Here is an 11,939-nt window from a genome sequence, read left to right on the forward strand (position 1 = left end):
TATTGATTGAACTCAATCCATACTGGAAATCCTAAAAATATGATTATCGCAAATATTCTTCAGAATTTTATCTGAATAATGCATAAATAAATTTGTCAAATTTAACAAGCGCTTTCGGATAATTATTAGTAGGACATTAAAAATAGCATAAAAATAGGATATTTTTCAAATAAATATTTAAATGAAATCAAAATAAAATGATTATTCGATTTCAATAATAACCGGACAACAAAACTAACAAAAAAATGTTTTTATTCAGATATAGGTCTAAATAAATTCAAAAATCGAATTAACATTAATTTTAGTTTATATGGACAGATTTGCTAAGGTTCACTTAGCGCGATTTGGTGTTCGTTAGTCTATGTTTCTTAATTATTTAATTTGAAGATTTAAATACATGTTGATTATAAACACTTAAAAAATTCTTTAAAAAATAAACAAAATCAAGCAACGTGGGACATGGATTTTTTCGAAACATCTTCAACAATCAAAACACAACAACATTACTCGTGTCTAAAAATGGTTCCCAAATCGCGATGCTCTTTAATTTTGCCAGTGGAAACAAACCTGTCATCATATTTTGCTTTTTATTTTAGTACGTGTTTCAATTCACATTGAATTATCGATAGTCATGTTGAAAAATAAGCTAAGATAGTTTAGGCAAAAGTTTTATGTTTGGTCTTGGGCATAAGCTGACTTACAAAAGTTTTTTCGTATAATTTTTTTAAAGATGATTTTTAATTTATGTATAAATTAATTTTAACTAATAAAAAAGTAATTTCATTTTTTTCTTCACATTTTTTCTTTTAGAACCTAGAAGTATTTCAGGATAAATTTACTCAAACAAACCCTTAAAGTATAGGATATAACATAAGCTGTCTTCCATTTGCAGTGATTATGCATGCTCACATGGTCACATATTCATAGAAGTGAAGGATATGGTCCACAAGCCAGGATATGTGATAAAAGTGACCGTACTGATGAAATGTTTATTGATTTTGAGCCAAGTAATTAATGGTCTTTCTTTGGCAGATGGTGTCTTTATTTTTTTTTTTTTGTACTGATTAGTTGAAAGGAAGAAAGAAATTTAGCAAAGGAAAGCAAAAGATGAGGGACACCTTTTTTTTTATTTGCAAAAGAAGAGAAAAATAAATATATTTCTGTGATACACAAATAAAAGATATTCAATTCAAATATTCAAGTTCAAAATAATCTAGTTGTTACTATAGTTGAACAATATCTATAACTATTAATAAAGATAATTACTTCATTTAATATACACATTTTTTATTTTTAAATTATCCTTTAATATATAAAACTGTTTTTATTTCCTTCATGAATTTTTAAGATGTAACTAAAGTTATTTTCCCTAAAAAAAACTGTCGCTATTATTTTTTTAACTACTTAAAAAAAATAAAGATAGAAGCATAAATGTTTCTTTTTCAACTAGTATTTTATAATCCAATTGTTACTATACATATCAAAGTTTTTAAGTACTTTTAATTACTCTTAAATTTTTCAATATTCAAGGCGACTCAACTGAAAAGGAAATGAATTTGGGCTCCCTCCTTATAGTTTAACCAAACAAACTAAATCAACCAAACATTATGTAAGAAGGAAATTGGAGGAACTTTTCTAATGTTTCTTTAGGCATGGCTACATTAGGCGGTTATGGAGCATTCATTGGGAAGTTGTTATAGCAATATATCCATTCCAATTCCCAAGGCTTGTTAAATTTTGACAGGAGCAGGAAGCATCATATTTTAGTGTGCTAAAGCATCTATTGATGACTTTACTTGCAAATTGCCCAAACTTTGCTCATAAGATGGTGCTAGTCTTCAATTTTCATCCTCTAGTTAGGGTTCTTTTTCAGTACCTTCATTTTTTAGATAAGAAGTAAGAACAATATATTTCATAATTCAATTTGCAGTTCTAGGCCATAATATAATGCCTCTGCTTATTTCATAACATACTCTTAGACTGCATGCTGTGGCCTGTGTGGGCTATGTATTGTATTGTTTGTACACTTTCGGAACATAGTAGTGGAAAATGGTATATTAAGTATCCCTAAATTCCATATGATCTAAAATATCATTGGAGTACGTCCAATTCCATCGGATTAGAGTCATTTGCCTATGAGAAAATTTGTAATTTATTGCCTCCAATAGAAGCTGAATCTGATTCATTGCATCAAATTCAATTTTGAAGCCTACGAGAGTTCATGTTTTATCGTAATCCCAACGCTGATATGCTGCTCCAAGAAGTTGCTGAACTTGATTTTGACTTCATAAGAAAGCTAAAACGAAAGCTGCAATGAATGATTTTTTTTATCTGACAAATGTTAATTGTTAACGATTATTAAAAAAACAAAATCTATACCATTGATCCATACAAGTTACCACCAAATCCATGAATTAATTGGTGCAAGATTGTTTTTCATTTTGACTTCATGAATATATACCTATGTTAATACTTGGAGATTTTTGCGGCTACAATGATCATACCTTGTCCGAGTAAGACTATCTCTCTTGCAAAACATATGTAGTATCAACTGAAAAAAGATAAGTTGAATAGATGAGAAATAACTGCTGGGAAAGTTGTTCAATATTCTTTCGCGTACACATTTCACAATTTTCAGTTACTCGATCAAAATCATTCCATTTATAGCTTTATACAATTTACCATAATTTTAACTCTATTTGATTAATCAAGTTATCGTATCAATATTGGTCTATGTCTTTCTATTCTGGCAGGTCAAGATCTTAATGGTTCTATTTGTCTTAGAACATGCAGATCCATAATTCAGCACAAATAGCTGCTGTAAAAGATGCTGGTGTAGTTCCGTCTTATTTATTTTAGAGAAATATAATTTGTATGATAAATTTTACAAAAAGAAAAGAGAAAACAGAAAAAGAAGTATGAAATATAATCAACAATGTGAAAGAAAAATAAAGAAAAAAAATATTATTATGTAATTTGTTATATAAACTATTGTACAGATAACGTAACTATTTTATTTTTGGCCTCTGATGCACATTCAGACATGTTAACAATTAACGACAATTTTTTTGCTGCTTACACTGTGCTCTTACATTCCGAACAGATTAAGAATTGACTTCTTGTACGATAAATGCATGCATCATTCCCCAGCTTATTTAAATAAAATTGATTTTAAATCCCCTCAGAACATCTTTTTATTATGTTTGTTAGGTGCGTGTTTGGATCACTTTTGATTAAATTGATTTTTAATAAAATTTATTTTAAAGTAGTATAATTTATATTTAGATTATTTTATTATAAAATTAAAACTTTATATAAAATATTTTATCGAATGCTAAATGTTTGATTCAACCCATAATCAATTCATAATTAATATTATATCTGATGTAAAATAAAATATGTGAAACTTTATCTAAAATTAATTTTAAACTTAATCAATTTTTCAATATGGAATCAATCACACACTAAAATCCTTTATGTGCGGTTGTTGCAGACTTACATAGACAACTAAAAATTATTAAAACAATATCGGAGAGTTCTTGTTGTTGTTAACTATAACATCAATCCAGAAAGTAAAATCAAAATTTGTGAAACTTTATCTAAGATCAATTTTTTAAACTTAATTAATTTTCTAACATGAAACCAATCACACATTAAAATCCTTTATGTGCAGTTGTTGCAGACTTACATATACAACTAAAAATTATTGAAAACAATAGCGAAGAGTTTTTGTTGTTGCTGTTAACTATAGCATCAATCCAGGTTGTTTTTATTAAATGCTGCTAGTTATATCGTATTCTTGATAATTAATAATTATGTTTTGAAACCTGTGTCATCTATTTCCTTGCAGTACTTCAGTGGTGAAGTCAAGGGTTTAAGGTGGATGCTTTTGACAACACTGGTGCCGGTGTTTTTGTGGCAAGAGAGCATTATCACACATAGCTGTACAATAATTATACCCTTCAATTTGTCGCCTATTGAACTTAAATTATAAAGAAACCTTTTAGGTCATCTAATCCATCATTGACTATTGGAGAATAATTTGCTGCTTCCAACGTCTTTCTATTTAGATCTGGTTTCCAATTTATGGATTCGATTGTTCTCACAGATATTTCTAGGACTACTGTGCTATATGGTAAATTTAATTTATCTTCTCTAATTGCTTAAACTACTAAAAAAATATGTTGATAAAACGAAAACTTAAACAATTATGCGAAAATTGGATGGTTTAAAGAGTTTGTCTTATTTTAATTTTATTATTATTTGTTTTGGATCTAGAATATTAAATCTCTAACATTACATGTAAAATTAATTAAACATAGTATATGAGTTATTATAAATGTTATGATATTATTTTTAACTTTTACGGATAAAATAAAATATCATTAGATAGTTTGTTTGTTCAATGATACTGTTATATATTTCACAAGTATAAATAACGATATCAAATAGTTTATGCAAAATGCAAAATAGCATCAAATTTTATTTCATCATTTCATGATAATATAAATCATAGAAATTCTCAAACCATTTTCGTAACACATGGCTACCAAAGGATCAATAATTTAAATTTCTTGACAAAAACTATTCTTATATAAATACTATTATATTATTTATATATGTGAATCAAAAACTTGCAATTTCAATTTCTTGGCAGATGTCTAAAAGGCAATTACTAAAGCTTCACTTTATCTCGAACGAATGGATAAAATATATATTTTAGGTTAAATTACTCTTTAGGTCTTTTAATTTATTTTTAGTGTTCAATTAGATTCTTTAGGTCTTTTAATTTATTTTTAATGTTCAATTAGATTCTTTAATTATTAAGTGGTTCAATTGAATCATTTAATTATTTAAAATGATTCAATTGGATCATTTCTGTCAATTAAGTCTTAACATCATCAACAAGTCATCTACATGACACTTATTGTTGGTGAAGTATATTAACATATTCTGCACGATATTAAGTCACAAGCAAATATTGACCTATTGTGCATGATATTAAGTCACAAAGAGATATTCATTTATGCATATTTTAATAGAGATTATGAAAACTTCACTTGTCCTTATAGTTTATGTTTCATGATATCTAATATCTTAAAATAACTCCACCTATCTACGTCGATAAATCTTATCCAAATAATTCACGATCTCCGTCTTCTTCTTCACTATAGGATCTTCTTCTTTTCTCCCCCCAATCGTCAACAAACCCTAGTCAAACACCCAACAATCTTCTTCTTCTTAGCAACACGGTCTTCTTCTTTTTTCAGATAATTTCATCTCCCTCCATCAAATTTTTCACCACAAAGATGAGTAAAATTTCAAAATAATCCTAACATATTCACACTTCGATTGAACACAAATATTTCTTTGTGACTTAAGATCGTTCACAATAGGTTAATACATTTAAGCAACAATAATTGTCCTAACAACATTAACACCTAATCAATAGAAATAATCCAACTGAACCATTTTAAATAATTAAAAGATCTAGTTAAACTACTTAATAATTAAAGGACCTAATTGCTAAATTACTATTTTATTTGTAACATTCACAAAGGTGTTCCTCGGCGAAGGCTCTTTGACAGCATAATTCTTGATGATTAGTTTTCCAATATTCAGGGCTCTTATCTTACTGATTGAGAGGAAACAAATTTTGCTTTTTCAGGAGAGAAGATGGTGAGAACTTTTTATTAGATGATTAGTTTTAAGCATTACTGTTAATACCAGTTGTTTATTATTAAAAGTGTACATGTGTAAAAATAAATAACATATATTATGACACAAATATCACTAATAAAATAAAATAAAAGTGTAAAAATAAGAATAATTTAATATTTTAATATAAAAGGTGCCTTTTTCTTTCTTACTTCAAAAGTCTCACAAGTTTTTCTTTCACTTCTATATCAAACCAAACCAAACAGTAGAAGCTATGCACAATCCACTCATTCCCTTCCTTTCTTCTTTTAATTTGTTTTCACTTCAACCAAACACATACACTAAATTTAAGTAAGTTATGCCTATGATGTAAGTTATACTTCTAGGGTTTGATAGTAGAAAATTAAGAGCAGTCTTAAAATTAATGATTCTCATAAATAATAGATAAATAATTTATATCTTTCTCTATAATAAGATTTTTTTCAGTGCACTTTGATTCCTTTATAGAGGAAGGAAATAAGGTTTCACTTCCTTTGACTTTTCTTTCTATTTTTTCTATCTTTCATAATGGTTATTAGGGTTTAAAGAATACTCTAATGTTAGGAAGGGAAGATCGTATTTCACATTAATAGGTATTAGACCTTTTAAATCACTACTCCCATCAAATAACAATTATTTTTATAAACTACTCAACTTAAGTTCATTTACAATTTAGTCTATAATAATCAATTATTTATTTATTAGTCATTAATAAGTCACATCTCTCTCATGCAAGACATCAAATCTTACATATGAGTTCAATAAGAGAAGGCTAAAAAAAGAGCCTAGAGAACTTACTTGAAAGGAGAGTCACTAGTGTTGTATTGGCTTGGGAGTGAAGTTGGTGAGGTTAAGAAAGTATCCGACTGGGTGCAAGTCTGAAATGTTCCTGATGGATTGGGCTAGATGACCGGGTCATTTGTTGGGCCCAGTACTGGTTCGTAACACTAGTTAAAAATATCTAATGTGAACAAAGTTTTTCCTTTTTCTTTTCCCTTCCTTGGCAAATACAAACCATGCACACATGATTAAATTTTATTCCACAAAAAATTAATAAAAGAGGAGGATGGGGGATGGGCATTCTAGAATTGGAACCTATGGTTTTGTCCAAGTATTGTCACGTGCAATGCATGCAGGTTGTATATATTAATTATTAGTGATTAGGATGTGGATAATTTCTCTATTGCGCTCCTCAAATAAGTTAGATAAGATTTTGTCAACCAAATAACATTTACTCAATTTTATCCCCTTGTCTGGAAGAAATTTTGGAGAAACCTACGTAAATAAAAGCCAATAAAGAGATAGTACAATGTTGGATATAACCGCCACAACGGTTAGTCAAACCAAGGTTTGAAAATCCATTCTTCTTTTGCTAATTATGGTTTGTTTTCATCTGTAACATGATGTTAAATCAGGTACATAGGATCAACCAAATCCTTTGAAGAGGGCCATGCATATAGGACTGTGTCACATCTCATATAGCCAAAATGACCCAATTTGGCAAAACACTTTCAACCATTCTCTTAAAGACCATGTACCTCCATTCATATTGGTAAAAAAATGAATTTTGGCCAAGTTTGGTAAACCAGTTGTGAATTATGTTATCTTTGTGACTAGGTCTTATTGTCAATAAAAAGAAAACCCTTTATACTAAATATGGCTTAACCTTATGCAAACTGTTTACAAGCCAAGTTCATAGGCCTTTAACCTCTCAATCTCCATTTTTGAGAGTAACACCAAAACCAGAAGAAACTCATTCTTATAGGTATACAATACAAACATTCTACAATGGCTGATGATGATCCACAAGATGTAGCCGATAGGGAACGCATTTTCAAGCATTTTGATTCCGATGGTGATGGCCAAGTCTCTTCACAAGAGCTTGGTGATGCCCTTAAAGCACTTGGATCGGTGACCCCGGAAGAAGTGCAACGGATGATGGCAGAGATTGATACAGATGGTGATGGCTTCATTTCACACGATACAGATGGTGATGGCTTCATTTCACACGAAGAGTTCATAAATTTTGCACGAGCCAACCGTGGCCTAGTGAGGGATGTAGCCAAGATTTTTGGTTTTTTAAGTTCTTGCTCTTAATAATTTTATTATTTCTTTGTGCTGTATTGTCAACAATGTTTATTATGACATACAATCATTTATCAATGTGTGTTCATCCTTTAGATATAAGATGTAACAATGATAGGTTCATGATGTGTTAGTTAGCCTCTTTTGGGGGGTTTTGTTTTTTGAAGTTGTGTATGGCCTAACGCTTTTGTTGTTAGTTGTACGGTCATGTCTTGCGATATACTTAATCTAATTGGTTTTTCTCATGTTCATTAATTATAAAGCAAGGCCCTTGACATTAGAGGCAGTTGAGATTATGTTTTCTCGATCGAGACCAGCTTCAATACAAAATAGGAGAGCAGTTATGGAAATCAAAATCTTAATTCTTAAGGTTGTAAACTGGACACGACACGTTTTTTTTCCTCTTTTTGATGTTGACATAACACACTGTCTTGTATAAAAGAGAAAATAAATGTATAAAGTTATATATCAAACCATATGTGTCAATTAGTAAATAAAATAAAATTAAAATATGTTTAACATCTCTCATAAATGACCGAATTTATTACTAATAATTTTAACTGACCTTAACATATTTAGTCCATAAAATTATTAAGAATCAATAATAAAATTTGATTATTTATCAAAAACCTTAACATATTTAATTCATAAAATTATTAAAAACCCATAACAAAATTCAGTTATTTATTAACAACCTTAACACTCCATAAAATATATAAAATTAATTATACCACATATGCTCAAGAATAATTTATGGATTAAAAAGTATCTTTACTTAATACATTTCGTCCATCTTTACCTATTCTTAATGCATTCCTTGTGTGTGCCTTTTACTCTTTTTTATTCTTTTTATCTGTTTAGGGTCATTATGAATTAGGTGAGGGAGAAGTAGAAGAGGAGTCTTCTCAAAATGGCAACTCATACCCTAACGCTCTTCATTGAAATGAAAGTTATTATCCCCATCCCACCAAAAAGGTGTGTTTATGAGCAAGAAGGATCAGATAAAAGATCATAAAATTTACAAATATGAATTGAACGTGATCCACAAACATGAATGAAAATCTATTAGCGTTACCTTTTAGAGAAAAGGGAAGATATCTACACACAATCTTCATCTAAGCTCCTATTTCTATTTACAATTTCAACTCGCTCACAACATCTAACCTTAAGCACTCTTAGTGACAATCATGGCAAAAAAGTAAAAGGTTACTTAAGTGTTGTCATCATGTTTTATCGACCATAGAGATAATCATCATCCTCAAACTCTGCAACACCTAACATTGCTAATGCCAAGTGACTTTTCATCTCATTATTTGTTTGTTGTAACTGAGAATAACAATCAATCACACATCCATTCCCAAGAAAACTGGACTTCTTTCTTTTGGAGAGAAGAGGTTCTTCTTCACCTTTCAGTATTGCAATAATCTCACGTATGCCAGGTCGTCGAGATTCTTCATTTGTGACACAGGCACCTGCTGCTTCAATCATTCTACCCATTTGATTTGAGAATTTAAGACTGCACTTGAGTTGAGGATCGAGCAACTCTTCAATTGCTCCTTTCCCTTTTTGTAGAAAAGGTTTAGCCTGCAAACAAATGCCACATTCGGCGTATGTTAGCAAGATCGTGTCAATTTGATATTACTTTTCTTAAATGCAGTGCTGTAATTACCAGCACAAATGTGGTCATAAATGCCAAACTTTGGAGTAAAGGATAAGATATAATTCACCATGGATACTGCCATGCATAGAATTGATAGAAATAAACTCCCTAATTCAAAATATATAGTACATCGACTCCTGCCAAACAAAGTATCTATCTGAACTATTAAGATGCATTTCAAATCTAACTCTCATACTTCACAACTAGATCAAGTAAGTTTGATTACAGAAGCGGATAAAACAATTTTCAATTCTCTTTTGATTTGTAATAGGAGTAAACAGCTAGGATAACACATTGTTTCTGTGCAATTGATATTATTGATTTATTGCTTTAATGTACTATAAAGGAGTAGCTTATGCTGAAGAGCGCTTTGGTTATTATCAATCTCGTCCACAAAAGGAATAAGTTCAACTATCGTATAATCAAGAATTAAGGCAACTACAGAAAAATTAACAAATAACTCACCCATAAGACCAAGTTCTCATCTCCTGAAGGTCTTGTTGCCTCAATCGGCTTCCGGCCAGTAATGAGTTCCAACAAAACCACTCCAAAAGCATATACATCAGTCTTGTCTGATACTTTCCCATGTTGGAAATACTCAGGGGCCAAATATCTGTAGGGAAAGCAGAGGAATAGAAGATTTAATTTCAGTTAACCGTAACACAAAAAGAAATTATACACATGACAAATATTATGCAGAATCAATATGAAATGCTTAAGTTTGTACCCAAATGTTCCTTTGACAGTTTTGCAAAGGAAAGGAACTGAAGGTGCAGAAGTCCATGTAGCTAATCCAAAATCACATAGCTACAAATTAACAAAAACAATCAGAATAACACCCACGGGCTGTGTACTAGATTCTCCACATTACTTAACCACAAGCCTACAATTGATTCACAAGAAAACGTCTCACCTTGGGAGTCTTCCTTGAAGAAAGCAGAATGTTTGAGGGTTTAATGTCTCTGTGCACAACACATCTTTCAGTTCCACTATGTAGATAAGCCACAGCTTCAGCAATCCCAATTGCAACTTTGTACCTCACAGGCCATGGAAGAGGCGAGCTACCCTTCTTCCTTCCTGCAAAACAGGCATGCTAGAATCAGTAAAATTCACCAATTCACAACCTCACAAAATAGAAGCCATGGGAAAACCAGAGAAATGAATAATACCATGCAAGTGGCGCTCCAAGCTTCCCCCTGAGACATACTTGTACACCAAAAACAAACCCTCCTCAGGATCAATACAAAACCCCAAAAGGGGAACAACATTTGAACTATGAAGAGAACTTGCAATCATCAGTTCTCTACAAAAGGCCTTGGCAGATTCCTTGTCTTCCTTGTCCAACCGTTTGATCGCCACGGCAGTTCTCAAAATCCCAACTCTCCCTCTAAAAACATAGCTCAATGCTCCTCTCCCCAACACCCTCCCTACACATACCATAACAAATAAACAAAATCATGATCTAACTCAAACCAATCAACTTTTATCAAAAAAACATGAAAACAAAGGTTAATAATGTTTTCAGTCCCCGACAAATTCCTCAGTTTTGCTCCTGTATTTTTAACATACTCAAATTTTAGTGTTTAAAGTTAACACTTTTTCTCTTGCTCATGAACTAAAGTTCAGATATTTCAAAAGATACAATGACTAAAACCAAAATTAAGTATTTTTTTTTTCATGAACTAAACTCTAAAGTCACTATTAACCAAAAAAGAAAGAAAAAAAAAAAAAAAAGCTTACCTTTGGAGAAATTTCTAGTAGCAGACATAATTTCACCATAGCTAAACCTGATCAAGGTGTGAGCCACAGGGGATATGCTCTTCTCCAACGACTCCATTCTCCTCCACTTCATTTCATTGGCGCGCGATTCACTCACCCCATTGTCCAAATTCACCATCAAAACCGTTGCAGCAGCCGAAGAACTCATGTTCAGGGACTCCAACTCAACCTGAGAACAGAAGCTGAACCTGAAAGAGGAGTGAACCGATTGAGGGTCAGCATTGGTCAATTCTGCTCCACACCCACCAGACTCCGCAAGCAGCCACGCCTTGTTGTTCTCCATGTTCGTCTTTTTGCCGTCGCCGGAGCTTCTCCGGCGCTGGGAAGGGTTGGCCACACAGGCGAGACCGAATTCCCAGAACATTTTTCTGAGAAAGGTTTTGAATTTGAGCTTGTCGTAGTCACAGTAGTGATCTACAACTAAGGTGGAAGAGGTTGAGGTTGGGGCATTGGAATCAGTGCAGGGGTCTTGTGAGAAACCCATTGTGAAGTAGATCCCAACAAAAAGCACAGAAACCCAGAAAAAGAAAAATGGGGTAGAGAGAAAGAAATAAAGAGGAACCAAAAAAAATAAATGAAGTGGAAAAGTTAAGGGTGCTTTGCTTGTGGGGTGGGGAAGAATTTTGAAAAGAAGATGCAAGAGAGATGGGAAGGAGGCATGGCTCTGTGTATAAATAATTGAATTTTTTGGATTTTTAAAGTAATGCTTGCTGATGCA

At 31.5% G+C, this 11,939-nt stretch overlaps 2 protein-coding genes across 2 annotated transcripts; one reads left to right on the top strand and one right to left on the bottom strand.

The window, feature by feature from the left end:
* Window positions 1-7,305: 7,305 nt before the first annotated feature.
* On the top strand, window positions 7,306-7,995 carry LOC114381072 (polcalcin Che a 3-like). The gene has a single exon (XM_028340250.1). It carries the CDS (start codon window positions 7,486-7,488, stop codon window positions 7,792-7,794), a length of 309 nt encoding a protein of 102 aa, XP_028196051.1. The 5' UTR covers window positions 7,306-7,485; the 3' UTR covers window positions 7,795-7,995.
* Window positions 7,996-8,762: 767 nt separating this feature from the next.
* LOC114380756 (probable serine/threonine-protein kinase PBL7) lies at window positions 8,763-11,881 on the bottom strand. Its single transcript, XM_028339794.1, has 6 exons — window positions 11,183-11,881; window positions 10,612-10,869; window positions 10,356-10,519; window positions 10,170-10,249; window positions 9,908-10,055; window positions 8,763-9,366 (listed from the first exon to the last, which is right to left on the bottom strand). Exons 1-6 carry the CDS (start codon window positions 11,703-11,705, stop codon window positions 9,013-9,015), a joined length of 1,527 nt encoding a protein of 508 aa, XP_028195595.1. The 5' UTR covers window positions 11,706-11,881; the 3' UTR covers window positions 8,763-9,012.
* Between the last annotated feature and the right edge of the window lie 58 nt (window positions 11,882-11,939).

The sequence above is a fragment of the Glycine soja genome, chromosome 13 (assembly GCF_004193775.1).
Source record: "Glycine soja cultivar W05 chromosome 13, ASM419377v2, whole genome shotgun sequence".
NCBI lineage: Eukaryota > Viridiplantae > Streptophyta > Magnoliopsida > Fabales > Fabaceae > Glycine > Glycine soja.

What these genes read in the sequence shown, in the direction of transcription:
- LOC114381072 (XM_028340250.1), top strand. Translation starts at nt 7,486, where the DNA reads ATGGCTGATGATGATCCACAAGATGTAGCCGATAGGGAACGCATTTTC.
- LOC114380756 (XM_028339794.1), bottom strand. Translation starts at nt 11,705, where the DNA reads ATGGGTTTCTCACAAGACCCCTGCACTGATTCCAATGCCCCAACCTCA. An exon ending in CTTCAAGGAAGACTCCCAAG is followed by an intron (nt 10,250 to 10,355) that starts GTGAGACGTTTT and finishes GTTAATTTGTAG; the next exon opens with CTATGTGATTTTGGATTAGC. An exon ending in ACTGTCAAAGGAACATTTGG is followed by an intron (nt 10,056 to 10,169) that starts GTACAAACTTAA and finishes CTTTCCCTACAG; the next exon opens with ATATTTGGCCCCTGAGTATT.